Raw genomic sequence first — 21533 nt, 5'->3', positions numbered from 1 at the left:
TTCTTCAGAATTTACTCAGAAAAAAATAATTTTAATCAAACGCATTTCATTGTGTCTTTTTGTGCAAAGCCCTCTCACAAAGCTCAGCCTGGAATACAAAAGTGAATAGAATACCTACAGTCCTGCCATTAAATATATTGCCCCCTGAGGTGAACTCGTGCTATTTATCGACTGAATTTTTTCAAGGCAGTTACAAGTTTATTCAAAGGTTTTATAGGGGGGGAAAAACATATTTTTCAGTGTTTGAGGAAAGTGAATAGTTCTTTCAGATATGACAGGATTAATCCACAAAATAAATACCAGTAGCAGTTAAGAACCTGTGTGTGTGTGTGTGTGTGTGTGTGTGTGTGTGTGTGCGCGCGCGCTGTGTTGTATTGTCTTAATTATTACTACTGCCTCAATGTTCAAAACAAATAGCAGTGGAAAAGCCCAGAAGTATCTTTGTATACCTATATATCTTATAATGAATTGAAAAATTATGGGACATTTAGATGGGCTTGGTGTTGAACTGCAGATACCAGTTGTATGTATATATTAGATGAAGAATGTGTTTCTGTGGTTCTGGTGGTCATACCCAAAGAAAGAAAGGTATCAGTGGAAAGTGTTACAATGATCAAGGGTAAAGAAAGATTTTGAGGTTAGACCAAAACTATGCATTTATTCAATGTGAAAAGATAAAGGAGAAATGAAATAAAAAGTGTAATTTTCCTGCCTAATTTCAGGAACTTAAAATTTGGGACATTTTACAGAAACTGCATTAGGCAGCTTGAGTACAGCTATGGAAATGCTTCTTTTTGTGATTGAAAAGCCCCAAAGTGAACCATATTTGGGTACAGGATAAGACTATATAAATCAGTTCAGAAAAGGTGACAAGATCCAAGGAGGTTAAATAGACCTGTTGACCTAGTTGGTGTTGCCTACTGGAAACACAGGCTAACAATACTTTTGTGCTTTTGTGCTTTCCAGCAAAGCATCCTCTTCGTCCATCAGAGCACATTAGACCCCAGGTGGAGGTGTTGAATTCCTGTTCATCCACCTCCTCTCTAAGTTTGTCCCAGGGTCTCGCTAGGCAGCCTATTTCTGTGACACTTTGTTTTTTCCTCTTGTAGATCATTTACTTCAGGGTATAGTATGCCTGCTTAACACACTAGCCTGAGAGCCCCTTCCTCAAGGCCAGGAATCATACCTGTTTTCTCAGAAGTTCCCACCTAGCACCTGGCAAGAAGTAGGAATGTTCACTAAAGGGTTTGGTTATTTTCTAACCTGATAAGGTTCAGTTTCTTTTCTAGCCTCCATATCCATGCATAAACCACATGTAGCTTCTTGTTGACATTTCTCCTATGTCTCCACATACAGCCAATTCATGTAGTAGGTCAGGCAGAACATAGACTTCAGAGCCAGACATACTGGGGTTGAATCGTGGTTCTCCCACTTCCTCGACTTCTCTGAACCTCCGTTCCCCATCTAGAAAGATCAGGTAATATATATCTACCTTACTGCCTTGTCCTGAAGATGTGCCCGGCACAGAATAGACACTCAAGAATTGGGAGCTGCTGTTATTATTTTGTTTCTTTAGAACTTAATTCAGTGCATACTTTGTGGGTGTTCTAAAATGAATCAAATGTAGACCTGCTTTAAGGACCTGACAGCACAAAAGAGTGAACAAGTGTACACATAAGGTAACCCAAACAGATATTACATGGAAGCCTGGGCGTTCACAGACCAACAAGTGATACAGCCCTGGTCTGGTACAGCCAGAATTGCTTCCCAGTGGTTAGACTTGCCCTCTTGGTATTCACTAGATACAAGGTTGTTTTATTTATTTATTTTTTTAAGTTTCTTTATTTGTTTTTGACAGCGTGAGCAGGGGAGGGGCAGAGAGAGAGGGAGACACACAATCCAAAGCAGGTTCCAGGGTCCGAGCTGTCAGCACAGAAACCGATATGGGGCTCAAACTCGTGAACCGCGAGATCATGCCATGAGCCAAAGTCAGACACTTAACCAACTGAGCCACCCAAGTGCCCCATGTATTTCGAATATTTTTTATAACGTTTATTCATTTTTGAGAGACAGAAAGAGACAGAGCACAAGTAGAGGGAGGTGCAGAGAGAGAGGGAGACACACAATCCGAAGCAGGCTCCAGGATCTGAGCTGTCAGCACAGAGCGTGATGTGGGGCTCGAGCCCACAAACTGTGAGATCATGACCTGAGCTGAAGTCAAATGCCTATCCAGCTGAGCCACACAGGCACCTCAAGGTTCTTTTATTTTAATCTTAGAGTATTAATAAACTGCCACCTAGATGATTTATCTGCATAAATGATACTGGCAGAAACAGTAGAAACTAGGTAAGATTCCACTAAGATAACTGAATGAAAGTGATAATTAGGTTTCTGTGGTATCTGTCGAATTTTTTTAGTATACAAACATTTTGTTGGTATTTTTGTTATTGCAGTTTGGTGAGTCCGGAAGTTTAGAACTGGCTTTAGTAACTTCATAAACCTGGTATCCTTGAACTCTGCTATTGACGATGTGCAGGGGTCAGGGGCTCAGTGGGACATTTGGAACTAATTCCTTCATATCATCTCTTGTTTTACAAGGCTTTCAGTAAGGGATGATGAGAGAGCTGCCTTTGAACTAATTTCCAGAGTTGTTTTTTTTTTTCCCCTACTCAGAACAGAGTAAAATTCACGAGAAGAACAGGTAGAAGGAAATGGATTTGGTTAATGCCTTTTCAGAAACAGCAAGGGAAATGAGGACTGATTTGTGCCTTGTACCTTTTTTTTTATTCTCCTTGATACCCCCTCAATGCTTTTAGTTGAAGAATACCAAGAGACTCGTAGGCATAATCATTCAAAATTTAAAAGTATCCACACACAGTCCCTTCAGTAGGCAAATGGTCAAACTGCGGTATATCCATGTAGCAGAATACTGCCCAACAATAAAAAGAATTAAACTATTGATACACACAGCAACCTGGATGAATCTCCAGAGATCTATGCTGGGTCAAGAAAAGCCAATCTCAAAAGATTGCATACCATATGGTTCCATTTACATAGCATCCTCAAAATGAGAAAATTACAGAAATGGAGAACAGGTTAGTTAGTCACCAGGGGTTGGGAAGGGATAGGATAGGAGGAAATGAGAGTGGCTGTAGAAGGGCAAAATGAAGGGTCCCTTTGGTGATGAAAATACACTGTAGCTTGACTGTCAGTGTCATTGTCGCAGTTGTGATGTTGTGTGGCAGTTGTGCAAGATGTTCTCATTTGGGGGAACCGGGTAAAGGGTACATGAGATCTCTCTTTATTATTTCTTACAACTGCACATGAATCTACAATTATCTCAAAAAGTCAAATTTGTGTAAAAAAAAAATACCCACAGTAATTTCCACGTGGATAACCACTTGATTTGTGGCTTACACCCCAAATCTTTACCATAATTAAGTCATACTGCAAAAAGCAGTTGCTTAGATAGCAACTTTTTTCCATTGTAGAAAACTTGGAACATATGGACAAGAACAGAATGAAGTATAAATAGGAAAGTAAAGATCACTGCTGTTACACTTTTGGTGTATTTCATTCTGTTTTTTTTCTGAGCTTGTATATGTATTTTTTTCAGTCATAGTCGGGAATATGCAAGTTTTTGTGGTTTTGCATTCTGCTTTCTTGAATTTCAGATCATTGAGGATTTCTCTATGTCTTTAAATTCTTCAAAGTAATTTCCATGTGGCTATATATTGCATTCTGTGGATGTTCTATACTTTATTTAATCATTCTGAATTATTTGATATTTTCTATGATAAATATCCTCATACATAAATCTTTTTTGCATTTTACTATTTTTTTCCTTAAGGTAGTTTTTTTGGAAATGGAATTACTAAGTCCAAGTACAAAAGCATTTTTAAGGCTCTTTGAAATATGTTACCAGATTGCTTCCTGGGAAAGTGATACTAATTTACATTCTCACCAATAAGTGCGTGCAATTGGATGAGGTCCAAGGCCAAAAGTAATTAGAAACAGCATAGAATTCCAGAACAGAAAGATTCAAGACTTTTTATCATGATCTAAAGCAGAATTTCTCACCCTCAGCACTATTGACATTTTGGACTGCATACTTCTTTCTCATGAAGGGCTGTCCTGAGTATCGTAGGATGTTTAATAGCATCCCAGGCCTCTACGCACTAGATGATAATAGCACAAACTGTCCCCCTACCACCACCATAGTTGTGACAACAGAAATGTCTCCAGACTGCCAGATGTCCCCATGGGGGGCAAAATCGCCACTGCTTGAAAACTGATCCAAGACTTATATATGCAATGAGGCACTTACTGTTAGAATTTCTCAAACACTGTGTACACGAATGTTGTGAAGCTAGCCTCTTAGGGTTCTTTCTCTGGAGTAGGTATCTGCATACTGTCTGCAGAGGAAAATAATCATCTCTTTGAGGCTGTGTAAGTGACTTTGTTACTCCCCAGTATATATCTTTCCCTACTGAAGCCTCTCTGGATTCCAGGTTATAAGAAGGAATTTTAAAGAAAGTGATCACACTACCATTTCCTTTGCCCTGCAGAAATGATTTGCCCTAATATTTAATAAGGTATTTGGAAGTGTCGCTCAATATGCTCAGCCTTTGTCTTTGTCTTTTGAATAAAAAGGGCCTAACAGATTGAGAACAACTTGATTCTCTTGACTTTGTATGGAAAGGAAGGAGAAAGAATGCATTGGGATTTTTACTAACTTAAGTTTCAGCCTTAAAAATCCTAATAAGCTTGTTTTACTCAGCAGGAGCACCTAGTCGAAGGCTTGTCCCTCAGATTTACAGCTGGCTTTGCCTTCAGTTCTTGATGGAATATACCTGTAAGAAAGGCTCGCCTGGGTTATTTCTGTAATATTTTAAAACATCATATGGTCAAGGAAAGGACACCCTCTTCCTAATGCATAACTTGCTGCACCCAGATCTTCCAGTAACTCAGTTATAGTTAATGCATTTCCTTAATGCAAGTAAAACCAGCTTCAATGTACGTACTTTGAAAAATGAGAAGCACACAAATACATTGTCACAAACAGAAACTCACTGAAAATACTCTATCCTTAAGCAATATGAAACTCATTGAAGACTATTGAGTACAAACATGAACCTTTGAAGTTCTGTTTGTTGGTCCATTGTTCTGAAGTGCAAGATCTAGGTTACAAAGGTTGGTTTGACATTGACTTTCTATACTGGCTGTTTCCTGTTTGTTTCCCTTAGGAGCAGTCTCACAGGTGCTGGACAGCTTGGAAGAAATTCACGCACTTACAGACTGCAGTGAAAAGGACTTAGATTTTCTACACAGTGTTTTCCAGGATCAGCATCTTCACACACTACTAGATGTAAGTCTATCTTTTTTTAATTTATTTATTTTTAGCATACCTTTTTTACTTTACATGAATTTCCAGGCATCCATCCTAACAGTCCATTTTCAGTTGCCTTCAGTCTGTGAGAAATGTGGGAAATCATCCATTATAGATTCATAACTGAAATAAAGCATATATAGTACAAAGGTAAGTCACCATGAAAAGACTTATATAAGTCTATTTATGTATGTTGTGTGTGCGTGTGTTTCTCTTAGGGGAATCCGCTGATCTTAGCTGTGCTTGCTTTTTGTTGCTCTAAAGATGTTTTAAAACATCATACCTGAAGCATGAGTATAAGAGAGAGAAAAGTAAACCAGATACTGTGTAATAGACTAATTCACACACACACATTTCATATTTAACATTGCTGGTTTTTATGGACTCAGTCTTCTCCTTAAAAACATAAGAATATATGCTATCATTAAATACGACAGGCTCCACTGACAGCAGATTGAAATACAAAGAAAAATCAGAAGCTGGGAGTTCACATATGCCTTTATTTCAGTCACATTTTAAGTAACATGCCTTTCTTAGATAACTTGGTTGCCTTCAGCAGTGCAAACTTTCTTAGTATATATTAGTCTGTTAGTACGTGTTAGTCTTTTTTACACAAAAAACCTTCCGTATTAAGAGAATGTTACTTGCTTTGCGGTGCCTAGCGCTTCTTGGTGCTGATTAATCCACCATAGGACACAAATTATACTAAAGCAACATTCCCCAGGATGTGTTCTACAGCACATTGCTCTGGGAGAGAGTGATTGGCATTGCCATGGAGGGGGAAGGGGGTAGATCTTAAATGTACTGGTTAAATTATTTATCGATTAAGTAAGTTAGGGAAATGCTACATTCTTTACGCTTATATAGGTTCACAGTGGATATTACTACTTTTTTACTGGTTTTTTTTTTTGAGAGAGAGACAGACAGACAGAGAGCAAGGGAGGGGCAGAGAAGGTGGGGGGGACAGAGGATCCAAAGCGGGCTCCGCACTGACAGTAGAGGGCCCGAGGCGGGGCTGCAACTCACGAACTGTGAGGTCATGACTTGAGCTGAAGTCAGACACTTACGACTGAGCCACCCAGGCACACTGGATATTAGTATATTAACAGCTCTGAGATGCCCTATAGCAAAGAAACCTGAGGGACTCTAATAGCATTTCAGAAACTAATTTGGGTGTAGAACTTGTTTTCACAGCCCTGTCAAGTTGACGAGGACCAGTTTGGGAAAGCTAAGCCTATGAGTGTTGCATACATTCCAAGTTCACGCTGAGTGCAGTCATAGGTAACCTACAGTTACTGCTTTGCATAAATGCAGTCAAATCAAATTAATTATCAAATTTTAAAAATTAGTTTGGCTTTTTTACATAGTGTCTGTCTTAATCAGGCCTGACTGACTGCCATAGCACGCAATCCTAAAATTTGAGTGCCTTAACAGGATAAAAGCTTATTTCTTGCTCACATCAGAGTCCAGTGCAGGTAGATTGGGGGTGGGGGTGGGGAATACCTGCCACACAGTCATCCAGGGATTGGGCCTCTTCCATTGTGTGGTTCTGCTATCTCCCAGGGTTTTGGAATCTTCCACTGAATCATTTGCACCCAGCAGCAGATGAACAAAAATGGAGAATTTTGCAGAGTCATGGTTGGAAATGGGCTGTATCACTTTTGCCCACATTTCAATGGCAAGTACTTGTTACATGCCTACCTAGCTACAAGAGAGCCGGGGAATATAGTTTTAACATGCACTAAGTAAACTAAGCCAGACAGGGAAATATAGATACTGCATGGTATCACTTATATGTGGAATCTTCAAAACAAAAAAGTGAAACTCCTAGAAACACAGTAGGATGATGGTTGCCCCATGCTGGGGGGGAGGTGTGGGAAATGGGGGAGAGGTTGGTAAAAGGGTACAGACTTTCACTTATATGATGAATAAAGTCTGATGCATAGCATGGTGACTGTAGTTGATAGACTGTATTGTGTAATGAAATTTGCTAAGAGAGTAGAACTTAAGTGTTCTCACAAGAAAAAAAAAGTTAGGGGCTCCTGGGTGGCTCAGTTGGTTAAGTGACTCTTGGTTTCGGCTCAGGTCATGATGTCACAGTTCGTGAGATCAAGTCCCATGTTGGGCTCTGTGCTGATAGTGCAGGCCTTATGGGGATACTCATTCTCTCTCTCTCTCTCTCTCTCTCTCTCTCTCTCTCTCTCTCTATCTCAAAGTAAATAAGTAAACATTTTTTTAAGTTAAATATGTGAGGTGAAGAATGTGTTGATTAACTTGATGGTGGGAATCATATCATGTTGTACATTTTAAATATATTACTCAATTGTACTCCAATAAAGCTAAGAAATGCACTCAGGAGGATAAGGAAATGGGTCTTCTCTTTAGCGTAATTTATCTTAGGTAATTTGAGGACATGTCAGATTAAGTTTAATTACAAATAACTGTCACTTTCCTCGGGCGCCAGAAAGCCTTTGAAATGCATTCTGTTTTGTGGAGTGCTCTTGACACTGCTGCCACCGCTGCTTAGCATTCCATTTTCTTCTTCATCATCACCATCATCATAGTTGTCATTATTGTTTTGTGTCATGTCAATTAGAGTTTGACCTCTGTTCATTGGCTAAATATCTCCTGTCGTCTATCATTGCTTCCTGCAATGCAGAAGGTTTTCACAATAGTGAATTCCCTGCAGAAGTTCTGCCCTTTACTAGATCTAGCAAGTGGGATTTTTTTTCATGTTTATTTATTTTTGAGAGAAACAGAGATACAAAGCACAAGCAGGGAAGGGGCAGAGAGAGAGACAGAGAACCCAAAGCAGGCTCCAGGTTCTAAGCTGTCACCACAGAGCCCGATGTGGGGCTTGGACCCATGAACCACGAGATCATGACCTGAGCTGAGGTCAGATGCTTTAACTGACTAAGCCACCCAGGTGCCCCACAAGTGGGATATTTGAAAGAAGCTGCAGCAATGCATGGAGATTTGGTTTATTTCAATGTAGTCAGTGGTTAGGTCATTGCTAAGATCTACGGATCTAAAAGATCAAGGCCTTTTTGTCATTTAAGGCTCAGAGAGGCCCAAACTGTTTTTCAAGGTGGTATTTTTCTGACTAGTGTAACAAGGCATCTGAGCACAGCCAGCTGGAGACTGCAGGGGAAATGCAAGGACATCACTAGTTTCTACAAGGAGGGGCAGATACTCGGACACAAACGGGACTTTGGAACTGAGCCAGGCCACCACTTACTGCTCAGTGCTAAGCTTTTCAGACCTCACTGAAAACGTGTGTTTTGAATAACTGCTGCGTTCGTGGGTAGACATTGTAACAGCTTCAGAAGAGACTCCTCGATTTTCATGAGGAAAAACACACTTAAAGTTCCTTTGGATTCGTATGAATTATAAAGTTAAGAAAGTGTGTATAGTATCAGCACCTACCCTGTCAGTGCATGTCAATTTGAAAAGGAGCGAGTGGACTGAAAAGGAGCTGTGCCCGGTAAAAAGACACCATGTCTACAGGATTTTGCGGACAAGCACTACACACGAATCTCAAAACCCCCTGAAATGGCTTCACTGTAAGGCCATTCCCTGGGCAGTGCTGGGTTCTGAAGATCCAGACTGGCTCCTCCTTCAATGAGAAGCTTAATTGTCATGAATGAACTGAGCCATCATTAGAATGTGCCCTTATGATCTCCAGCCCATAAATATGGCTCATTAAGCCCTTGTCTCAGACTGTGTTTCGGTAATATAATCAATGAAGTTTTCAAGTAGCTGCCATATAGAGAAGTCTAACCATTGAAACCATTTTTAACACTTAAGTGCTTACGCAAAAAGGAACGTGGCATGACCAACTCTTGAGAAAAAGCTTTTCAAATTTTGACCATTCATTGCTCTTCCTTCTAATAATGTTCCATAGCCTGTGCTTGGATGGGAATTGTTGTTTTACAGAGTCAACACTGATTTTTAAGGATTCCAAGTAGTGACACCTAGTGGCATAGTTTTGTGGCCCATGGATTGTCACTTAACCCCACTGAGCCATTTTATAAAATATCTTTATTTTATTTAAATAATTCCTGTTAACAACACTCTAAGCAGCTAAGTTTGAGGTCATAATTTTTAAGCTGACAAAAAGAGGATTAAGTTCCTACAAGATCATCTAGGACTTCATTTTTTCTAGTCATGCCTTTTGTTTTTTTTAAGTTTATTTTTATTTGAGAGATAGACAGTAAGCAGGGGAAGGACAGGGAGAGGGAGACAGAATCCCAAGCAGGCTCTGCGCTGCCAGCACAGAGCCAGATGTGGGGCTCGAACTCATGAACCACAAGATCATGACCTGAGCTGAAGTCAAGAGTCTGACACTTGACCGGCTGAGCCACCCAGGCACCCCCTAGTCATGCCTTTAAAATAGTAAGCTGAAAATGCAACAGAAATATTATTAGAATTTGGAGGAAACAAAACATCTGTTGTGTTGAAAGAATTTATATTAAAACAAAAGGAGAAATACTGTGGTTGCACTAAAAGGGGAAATGTTTTATGATTTGAACTCTAGTAAAACACCTCTAGTTTAATCTGTAGTGAGAAATTTAAAAAAAGAAAAAGAAACCGATCCAGAAATTTCTAAATGTTTGCTCCCCAACCAGTTCTACCTGGCACACATATGCTACTCCTCACTTTTCTGGGAGAACTAAAGAGGCTTGACGAGGAACGGTGTTTGGTCTAGCTTGGTCCATATGTCTGTTCTCACAAATTAAAAGCACCGGTGCAGAGGTGCTCTGTGTATAAAATATGCAGATCAATTTCAGTAAAATGTATTTTGGCACATGTATGAGCTTGCTGAGGCTGCCACAACGAAGTGTCACAACCTGGGTGGCTTCAAATAACAGTCTGGGAGGCCGGAAGTCCTAAATCAAGCCATCAGCAGGGCCATGCTCCCTCCAAAAGCTTCAAGGAAGACTCCTTCCATACCTCTTTGAGCTTCTGGTAGTTGCCTACAATCCCTGGGGTTCCTTGGCTTGTAGATACACCCCTCCAGTCCCAGCCTCCGACTGCCCATGGCATTTTTCTCTATGTGCCTGTGACTCTGTGATGACCTTTTTATAAAGACACTGGTCATTGAATTTAGGGCCTGTCCTAATCCAGTCTGACCCCATCTTAATTAAATCTTCAAAGACCCTATTTCCAAAATAAGGTCACATTGTGAGGCTCCACATAGACGTGAATTTTGAGGGGAGAGTAGTCCGCCCAGTACCACCTGGAAACCTGATTTTGCCCTGAATTGATTCTTCAGGTGTGAATGTAAGTTACACAGATTTAATATAAAATAATGAAATGTTACCCCATCATTCTTTCAGTGAGCTTGCTTGGGAATTGGTGTTAGGGTGTACTTCTGCCTCTTCATGATATTTTGAGTTAGTTTTGGCTTGCCACTTGTATGTGATACGTTGGATTGTCAGATGACAGATGCGTTTTTGGACCGAAAAATCAAGAGTTTTTTGTTTTTTTTTTTTTCAGTTAAAAAGCCTTTTGCAAGTGTTATTTGCTGGTGATTCGCAGTCTTCTCAATTTTTTGTAGAAATTTTGCTATTACAGAATAAATGTTTACTTTGTAAGTCAACAATGTCATAAAACATTGTTAAATGACACATTTATCTCTGTCTGCCAAACTTTGACAACTAGTTTTAAACATTCACCCACCATCTGTCATACCTCTGAACAGCTGTTAACATTCGTTATAGACGGCTGTTTCCATAGTAAATGTGATGCCCCACCTAATTAAGATTATTTTTGTGGGAAGTCCTAAAATTATGTTCAATTTCTGATTAGATTAATAACTCATTGCAGTGGCAGCTTAATTTAGCACTTTTTATGTTGATTTATATGTAGATTTTTATTATAGATTAACTGGTATTTTAAGATATTACATTAGAAATAAATCCGTGTCTGGAATCCTGCATATTTTGTATAACTGACATCTTTATTATAGTTTTTTACTGTTTAGGGAGAGTTAGAGAGGGTTTTTTATCCAGCATTGGAAAACTACAACTGTTGATTTACTATTTTGGTTTTTTGAGATGATATTAAATTAGTAGTCCTATTTGGGAACAGCATATTTTTAGAACTCTGAAGTTTCCTAAAGGGGGAAAAAAAATGGAACTTCTGCAGTGATTTGATGTTTTCCAGCAATTTGCGGTTTGAGAAGTAAGTTGATACACTGTTAAGTTTGGATGTTTAAACAGATTACCAGTCAGGAAATGCCAAAGCTAAATTTCCCATGAATTTGTAGTCCAGTCAAGTTAGACTTAAATGTCTAGAATATTCTGAGCACCTTCAGCAGTTGAACTACTGGGACCTTCTCAGGGTCCCTTCGAGTCTTAATCATGAGCTTCAGCAAATATGAGAGCAGCCAGGTGGCGGGCCAGTGGTGTCACCTTTGTGCTACTTTGCCTCCTGGGGCCTGGAGACTGAAGCACACTGCTGCTCACTTGGGGAAAAGGGGTCTCTCATTCCACTGTTTCTGACCGGATGGGCAAAACTCCTGTGCCTGTTTCTATCAGCGTACCCACGTATTAGCATCAATAGAAAATTACCCCATGAGGGGTGCCTGGGTGGCTCAGTCAGTTGAGCGTCCAACTTCGGCTCAGGTCATGATCTCGCGGTCTGTGAGTTCGAGCCCCACTTCGGGCTCTGTGTTGACAGCTTGGAGCCTGGAGCCTGCTTCGGATTCTGTGTCTCCCTCTCTCCCTGCCCCTCCCCCGCTCACGCTCTGTCTCTCTCTCAAAAATAAATAGACATTTTTTAAAAAATTAACAAAAAAAATTGCCCCATGCAACAAAGTCCCTGGGGTAAAGAGAGCTAGAAATAGCATATATCCTGAATATTTTCAAAGTAGTTTTTCTTCATTCTTAATGAAGTTACCCACAAACTTAGCAAAAAAAAAAAAGGCTACTAAGTATATGGTCATTCATTAAGCAGCAGTAGAAAACGAATACAAGCAGAAACAAAGCAAGGTTTGTCTGCTCTTAACCATTTCTATTCAACATTGTACTGGAGGTCCTGGCCAGTGCAGTAAAAAAGCAAGAAAAAAAAAATTCAAGGCATGCAGATAAGAAAGGAAGAAGTAAAACCATCTTCTCACAGAGATATATTCTTGTATGTAGAAAATCCTAAGGAATCCACACAAAAAATCCGCTAGAACCAATAAGCAAGTTTAGCAAGAATGCGGGGTATAAGATCAATATACCAAAATTAACTGCATTTCTACATACAAGCAGCAAATCATGTGAAAGTAAAAGTAAAGAAATACAATACCATCAAAAAGAATAAAATAGCGAATTGAGCAAAAGTGTAAGAGGACTCATACACTGAAAACTACAAATGTTGCTGAAAGAAAGTAAAGAAGGTCTCAATAAATGGAGATAAAGAGATTGATTGTTGGATTGGAAAACAGTATTGTTAAGGTGGCAATTTTCCCCATATCAATCTATAGATTCAAGACAGTCCTTGTCAACATCTCAGCAGAATTTTTTGTTTTGGTAGAAGTTGACATGCTGATCCTAAAATTTATATGGAAATGCCAAAACGGTTTTGAAAAAAAAAGAAGCTCAAAGTTAGGAGACTGTTTTCAACGCTTACTACAAAGCTACTGTAATGCAAATAGTACAGTATTGGTGTAAGGATAGACTTACAGATCAGTTGAACGGAACAGAGTTCAGAAATGAACCTTCCCATTCATGGTCAGTTGATTTTTCAGCAAAAGTGTCCGGGCAATTTAGTGAGTAATGAATAAATGATTTGTTGTTTGTGGGTTTTTGGGGTTTTTTTTTAATGTTTATTTTTCTTTGAGACAGAGGGGGCAGGGTGGAGGGAGACACAGAATCCGAAGCAGGCTCCAGGCTCTGAGCTGTGAGCACAGAGCCCAACACAGGGCTCGAACTCACAAGCCGTGAGATCATGACCTGAGCCAAAGTCAGACACTTAACTGACTGAGCCACCCAGGTGCCCCTGTTATGTTGTGTTTTGTGTTTCGTTTTGTTTTAACATGGTGCTAAAGCAGTGGGATATCCATATGCAAAGAAATTAACTTAGACCCTTAACCTCACATCCCACACAAAAAATTACTACAAGATGGATCATAGATTCATTTTAAGCTTAAAATAAAATTACTTTAAAGAAAATGTAGGAGTACATCTTCATTAGCTTGGGTTAGTCAAAGAGTTCTTAGATATAACACAAGGGAACTCTTGGGGATGAAGGAAATGTTCTACAACTGCGTTGAGATGATGGTTGTACAACCGTATAGATTTACTAAGAATCCTCAAGCTATACATGTACAATGGGCAAACTGTGCAGTTTGTAAATGAAAAAGCTTTTCTTTTAAGTTTACTGATTTTGAGAAAAAGAGAGCATGTGCACGTGAGCAGGGGAGGGGGAGAGAGAGAGATGGAGAGAGAGAGAATCCCAAGCAGGCTCCGCACTGTCAGCACAGAGCCTGTGCTCCAACCCATGAACTCTCACGATCATGACCTGAGCTAAGATCAAGAGTCGGACATTTAATCAACTGAGCCACCTAGGTGCCCCCTGCCCCTGGCCAATAAAGCTTTTAAAAATAATAAATGAGAAAGAATTCCCTTTTATTTAAAAAAAAATCTATTTTACTGCTTTTATATATTATTTTAAGGTTAGGCACTGTTGGAAGTTCCTTCCATGTGCTGTGGGTTACAGTGTACCATGGATCCCACTATGTCATTTGTAATCCATTGTTCCCACTATGACACCACTTTCCAGTGTCTCCTGGATTTGTCCCTGTGTCCTGGCACCAGTCCAGCAAAGCCAGCCTGCCCTCAGCAGTGCCCAAAGCCCACTAAGGGGTGGGGGGGGGGGGTCATCCTTTTAGGTTTCACAGGGTCATCACACTGATTTCCTTTCAATATTTCACTTTATGGCTAAGAATTTACCACTCATTGACTTAAAAATGCTAAATTTGTTTTTCTGTCCCAAGAACTGTCTTCTTAACCAATGTGTAGCTGTGCCTCATGAAAGAAGTCCAGATTATCTTTTTTATTTAAAAACATTATAAATCACATGATTTTATATACTTTTCAATAAGAGGGGGTACCTTCTCAGAGCAACGTTTTAGTTATTCATTTCTTCTACATGCAAATACATATTTGTCATTTCCCAGAGTTCACAGCCTTTTAACAGATTTGACATAATAGCAATTTTTTGTCCTTTTACTGTGGTAAAATATAACATGAAATTTACCATTTTAACCATTTTTTAAAATGTTTCTTTATTTTGAGAGAGATAGTGTGAGCATGGGAGGGGCAGAGAGAGAGAGGGTGAGAGACTTCCAAGCAGGCTCCTCACTGATAGCGGGGCTTGAACCCACGAACCGTGAGATCATGACCTGAACTGAAATCAGGAGTTGAACACTTAACTGACAGAGCCACACGGGCACCCCCATTTTAACCATTTTTTAAGGTTCAGCTCAGTGACATTAGGTAGATTCACACTGTTGTGCAGCCATCCCCACCGTCCATCTCCACAACTCTCTTCAGCTTCTGCAACTGAAACCCTGTACCTGTTAAACAGCAACTCACCATTTCGTCCTCCCTCTAGCTGCTGGTAGCCGCCATTCTACTTTCTGCCTCGATGAATATGACTAGTGTAGATACCTCATGTAAGTGGAATCATACCATATCTATTGTCTTGTGACTGGCTCATTTCACGTAATGTAGTATCCTCAAGGTTCATCCATGTAAAGCATGTATCACAATCTCCTTCCTTTTAAAAGCTGAAATAGTCAACCCTCTTCCCCCCAACTCTGGTCCCTGGCAACCACTAATCAGATTTCTGTTCCAATAGTTTTAACTTTTCCAAAATGTCATATAAATGGAATCAAACACTGTAGCCTTTTGAGTCCGTCTTTTTTCACTTAACATTATGCCTTGATATTCATTTACTTTGTTGCAAGGATAATCATTTCCTTTTGATGAAGATGTTTTGAGAGTATCTGAGCAAGAGAAAAGAGAGAGAGAGAAGGAAGAGAAATAGAACAATGGTTTTGAGGAGTACTGTGATGTTGATCAAGAATCAGGTATTTGAGGCGAACCTAGGTGGCTCAATTGGTCAAGCTCCAACTTTTGATTTTTGGCTCAGGTCATGATCTCACAGTTGGTGAGATCAAGTCCTGTGTTGGGCTCTACACTGAGGTTGTGGAGCCTGCTTAGGATTCTCTCTCTCCTTCTCTCTGCTCCTCCCCCACTAGAGCACACTCTTTCTCTCCCTCTCTCTCTCTCAAAATAAATAAACTAAAAAAAAAAAAATCAGGTATTTGAGAACTGCTCCATTTTATGTATACACCACATTTTGTTTATCCATTCATCCAGTATCAGTGTTTTATGGTAGACAATTCTATAACAGGAAAAACCAAATTTTCAAAATAAAGCTATCCAGTAGTAGGGAATTCAGCCTCAGTTCTATCCCTAAGCAGTTGCTCTATGCAGGCTCCAAGTTAGCTCCTATGTTCTACATCTTTGTGAAGAGGACTGTGATTTTCACTGAAAGCATGATTAACTGCAGGAGTCTCTCTGGTTCCCTTATTTGTTCAAATGAATTACTTTCTTAAACCAGGGATTGGAATTTACTCTGAAATTCCAAGAATAATGAATCAGCTTGTCCCTGGTCCCAGTGTTTCCCATTCTCTTTTTATGGCACCACGGTCAACTTTACCAGAAGGCAAAGGAATGTTCCAAAAGCCATCAAAATGCAACAAGCACTGATTCTTCTTCATGCTGTTCTCAAGGAAAGGAGGAGTTTTCCCCCAGAAAGGAATGTGGTATGCTCCCTTGAAGAATATTTGTTGGGGTTGGCTTGCAGCATTCATCATAGTTGCTTTCTTCTCTTTGTGACCCTTCACACGTTATCTCATTAAAACCTCTTCTGCCAGATCATTTTGTTCTTTTTTTTAAATGTTTTTAAGTGTTTGTTTATTTTTGAGAGACAGAGACAGAGCAAGTGGGAGAGGGGCAGAGAGAAAGAGGGAGACACAGAATCTGAAGCAGGATCCAGGCTGTGATCTATCAGCACAGAGCCCAACACAGGGCTCAAACTCACAAACCATGAGATCATGACTTGAGCCGAAGTCAGACACTTAACCAGCTGAAACACCCAGGCGCCCCGTTTGTTCTCTTTTAACTTGCCACAACGGAAATTCATTTTTACTACAGTTTCTTGTACAAATGCTTGGGGCACCTGGATGGCTCAGTCAGCTAACCATCTGACTTCGGCTCAGGTCATGATCTCACAGTTAGTGGGTTCGAGCCCCACATCAGGCTCTGCGCTGACAGTGTGGAGCCTGCTTGGGATTCTGTCTCTCCCACTCTCTCTGTCCCTCCCCCAGTCATGCTTGCTCTCTCAAAAGTAAATAAATAATAAAAACTTAAAAAAACACACAAATGCTTAGTGCTTACCTATGCAAAGTAAAAGTCACGTCATAAGTTAAAAATTATTGTCTTGCCTCAGTAACTTAATACTATGTGACACACTTGATGTAAATGCTTTCTTGTAAAACCACAAATTAATAAGATACTCATTTAGTTTATATTTAACTATTATCGTAGATGCTTCAGAAAAGCACATTAGGAAATGAGGTTTCAGCACTCTTTTAATGTTGTTAGTAGTTTGTTGTTTTTTTTAATAGAAAAGAAATTCACATCCTAGTGACATTCCTCACAGGTGGGCAGATGCTTGGATCTGGTATTAAAAAGTACCCTATTGGGGCACCTGGGTGGCTCAGTCGGTTAAGCGTCCCACTTCGGCTCAGGTCATGATTTCACAGTCTGTGAGTTCGAGCCCCGCGTCGGGCTCTGGCTGATGGCTCAGAGCCTGGAGCCTGCTTCCGATTCTGTGTCTCCCTCTCTCTCTGCCCCTCCCCCATTCATGCTCTGTCTCTCTCTGTCTCAAAAATAAATAAAAACGTTAAAAAAAAAATTTAAAAAAAGTACCCTATTTCAGAAGGCTTGATGAAAAGTGAAATAAAGTAACTGGTTTTTCCTTATGCTTTCTTTTGCTTACTCAAGAATAGGCATGATTTGTTTCTTACAGGGCTTAATTTTAGAGTTCTTTGCCAGCTGAAAAAGGCCGACAGAGCAGTCATGTCAGGTCATCCGAGGCCACTGCTGGAGTTTCTCAGAAAGAGCTGTCAACTGCCCAGAATCTGCCACAGTGGCTTATATTGTTAAGCCACCAAAAAGGAGAGTCTTTTTAGACCGAACTAGGAGATCAAGCAAGTCTTAATTTCCTGGTCTCAAAAATAAATCCCTGTAAGTGCGATGTTCTAATGAATGGGCTTGAAACAAAAGCAGCTCTGAATACAGACAACTGTAATCTAAACCAAAACCAAACGAGGGCCTCCTTTGGGGGAACTTTCACTATCAAAATCCAGAGTATCTCACATCCCTCTCAAGAACTCTTGAATTGGCCCAGATGAAGTGATTGCTTAGTTTGCTATTTGCTGTCAGAAGAAAACTTGCATAATTGATTGAGTTGCAGTAGCATATTCCCAAGCCAGCTGGGCCCCTTCTTAAGACCTCATCATGATTCTCTGAAGCTTGATTTAAGCTAACATTTCAGTGCTCTACCATTAGGCTAAAGCTTTCCTGGGGCATCTAACTCAAAGGCTTCCAGGAACGTTGACCTGAAGACAGCAAGTTTGTGTATGAACTTGAGCAGGAAAAATAGATATTTAGGTCTCAGAAGATTGTTCTTCAATCTCTAATTTCATAAAACTGGCTCCAGTGCTGTAGCTAAATAGCAGTTCCTTATAGTTTAGTAGTAAACCACCTTTCCCTAGCAATTGGCCAGATTTCACATGTATTTTTTAAGAATACTGTTGGCTATTGATAGCTGACCTGCTGGGTTCACTGAAAAGATGTGACGTTGCAACTTGTTTCGAATCCCCCATCTTCTTCACAGACAATTCACAGAAACGGTAATGAAAGTTCTTAATAAGATAGCCTGTTTCCAGAGCAAGTCGTTTCACTTCCCATTATCATTGCACAGTGTGAACTTGTGGGCACTCTCGTTATCTGTTTTACTAGGATCACAGGCACATTTCATTACATACCTTGCGGCTAAATAAATATTTGACACTTGAAAACTTGAATTCCTTTCCAGCAGGGGACTTCTTTGGTCCATCTGAAGTAAGTGGTCAGAGGGGGCTTGCTAATGAACCTCAACAGAGTTCCCTGCAGCTCTACAAACCTATTCATTTTTTGGCCCACGTCTGCAGTCTATCTGCAAATGTTAAATCTTCTCTCAGCCAACACACATTCTGGTCCTGAGATTGGGTTTTCTCTGTGCTCAAAAGTTCGTGGGACATATAACCCAGCGATAGTGGTTTTATGCAGTTCTCTGCCAACCATTCCATTTTTTACACGTTGATCTTGCTAAATGCTGCACATAAAGTAGGAGCAAAACAAACACTTCTATTTGAGGACTAGAAATCGGAAGAGAGTGAGACCTGATGGAATATTGTCTTTAAAAAAAAAAAAAGGAAACTTGGTTCATTGTGTTGAACATAAATACAAAGTGGCATCTTAACTGATCTCATCTTTAAGTTTGGAAGTACAGTCTCAGGAGAGTGGAATTGATTATTACCACCAACTTTAGACTGCTCTGTTTAAAATGGCCAATCTCAAATAGAGAATTGTGGCCTCCTAACAGAACTGTGCTTCTACTTTCTTAAGACAGAAAGATGAAGCGCGTCCACATAGTTGTGTGTGGTCATATCTGACCCAGTGCCAGAGAGCAGCCTGTCTGAGACAGTGTGAAACAATCTGTTCCCCTTCCAGCTGTTCACATTTCCTCGTTTTGCTGTGTGTGTGTGTGTGTGTGTGTGTGTGTGTGTGTGTTTTAATAAAAAGTGCTGAAGTTGGTAACCTTAACTTCATTGGAAAGAGAAAACAGCAACAGATTCGCTCTTGTTTTCTCTCTAGGGATAATTTATGAACATTCTTCCCTCCCTCTGCCTCGTCCTCTACACCTCAGCTTTACAAATACACGCGATATCTTCAAACTCATGGCTGCTGGACGGTAGGGGTGGGTGTGGAATGGGTGAAATAGTGACAAGGATGAAGGAGTGCACTTGTGATGAGTGCCTGGCAATGTTCGATCACTGTATTGGTACACCTGAAACTAATATATAACACTGTAGGTTAACTAGAATTTTTAAAAAGGGCGGGGGGGGGGGAGGAAAAAGGGTTCAAAAAATAGGATTCTTGGTATCTAAATTTCAGGAAGGCAAATAGCAAAAGGAAATAATATTTTGTCATTCCAATCCACCGTGAACTTAAGCTTCTTGAGCAGGGGTTGGCAAACGACAATACTCAGGCCAAATCCAGCCAGCCACCTAATTCTGTAAATAAAGTTTTATTGGAACACGGCCATTCCCATTCACCTATGGATTGTTAATGGCTGCCTTTGCATACACAGCTGAGGTTGAGTGGTTGACAGAGCCCTTACCGCCACAAAGCCTAAAATATTTACCATCTGGCCAGGAAACGTGTAGAATTCTAGCATTCTTTAACCGGGCAAGGCTTGCAGTTGATTGGCTAATATCTTTCAAATCCTATTATTTTGTATATTTTTTCCAACAACCTGCAAATAGTTTTCTACAGTTTGTTCCCCAAATATTTGCTGACGGTGTCTCCCTGACATAAGACTTTGTGTGTTACTGAATTCTGATACAAGCCAAGGGAATCTGATATGAGAGAAAGGACAGTGCCTCAGGAGTTCATGGTCCAGTCCCTGCTGCTCTGGCTGCAGAATCCTGAGCATGACACTTCACCTCACTGGACCTCAGCTTGCTCCTTAAAATGGAGGAGCTGAAGAGACAGATTACCTTTAAAAAAAAAAAAAAAAAAGTGGAGGAGCGAAATCATGTAAGTCCTCTTCCACCTTGAAAATCTGAAAGTCAGATTGAAACACACACACACACACACACACACACACACACACACACCTTGAAAATCTTGAAAGTCAGTCTTGAAACACACACACACACACACACAGTCAAAATATATTTAATTTTGAGGGAAAGTTCTTAATTATGCAAGAAGGACCAAACATAAGTCATCTGGTTCCTAAAGAAACAAGCTAAGAAATAAGTATTCCCAGTCTGTTTATTTTTTTGTTACTCTGAATTTTTTTTAAATATCTATTTACAGTTCCTAGGCACCAGCTCAAATATGCCTTTATTTTTTAAAGAAACATGTATTAAACATCTCCTGTGTACTCAGCCCCTTTTGGGGTGCTGTTACTAAATGTCAAAGAACTCGAGTCTGGTCATGGAAAAGAGAAAGCACCCCTTAAACAGCATGTTCCAGAATCCTGTCCCTCAGGCAGCCAGCGCCCTCTTGGCCATCGATGCCCTTGGTGTGGCAGGTGTCCAGAGGTTGGCTCTGTCCCGGACTCTGCATCCTCAGTATACTCTGCAGCTTGCCTCAGCAGCACCTTCTCAGCTCCTGTCCCCACATGCTACCTGACAGCTACTTACTTCCAGGTCCCTTCGCTCCATGCAGACAGCCCTCTTGGACAGGGCTCCATCAAGATGGCCGCAGCCAGATCACACTGTGAGGCAGTTCCTTGACTCCTGGGAAACACACACTCTACATGTGTGGGCTGCCCTGCCACTGGCCTCACCCTGTTGGCAGGGACAGCCCCGGGTGGCCTCCAGCTAGGAAAGAGGCAGGCGTCAGTATCTTTTCACTTGTGACCACAAACACCACCCGTCAAGCTGCCCCAAGGACTCTCTCTCACAAAGGGCTCCTACCCAGTGCACCAAGACGAGCCCCCTAAGTTGCTGTGACTCCGCAAGCATCCCTCCAGAGAGTGAGATAGTGAGCTAGTGAGCTGTCGTTACTGGAACCTCCCGTTTCTGCACATGGTTCCTTTGGAGCATCCACCATCTTCCACTTGGCATGAAGAAGGAGGCAACTCTCTCTGTCTTCCTACCCAACAAGAAGGAAAGGGGGATCAAACACTTGGTCTCCTCATCCTGTGATTCCTACAGACTCCAGGCTTCTGAATAGACAGAACAGGGCATTAGGGCAAGTTGGGGAAGGGACATTTTGGCTGCCTTTCAGCAAGCCCTAGA

General features: G+C 40.6%; 1 protein-coding gene across 15 annotated transcripts in view; it reads left to right on the top strand.

The window, feature by feature from the left end:
• Positions 1–21533, top strand: part of CASK (calcium/calmodulin dependent serine protein kinase) — a 357939-nt gene that overhangs the window by 266362 nt on the left and 70044 nt on the right. For all 15 annotated transcript variants that reach the window (XM_058713427.1, XM_058713438.1, XM_058713431.1 and 12 more), the window contains one exon: positions 5247–5368. In XM_058713427.1, the coding sequence (XP_058569410.1) occupies positions 5247–5368 (122 nt within the window). The remainder of the gene's footprint in view (positions 1–5246; positions 5369–21533) is intronic.

This window comes from Neofelis nebulosa, chromosome X (genome assembly GCF_028018385.1).
Source record: "Neofelis nebulosa isolate mNeoNeb1 chromosome X, mNeoNeb1.pri, whole genome shotgun sequence".
Taxonomy (NCBI): Eukaryota; Metazoa; Chordata; class Mammalia; order Carnivora; family Felidae; genus Neofelis; species Neofelis nebulosa.
Note: the sequence above shows the minus strand (reverse complement) of the source record. Positions and strands in the feature narration are given on the sequence as shown.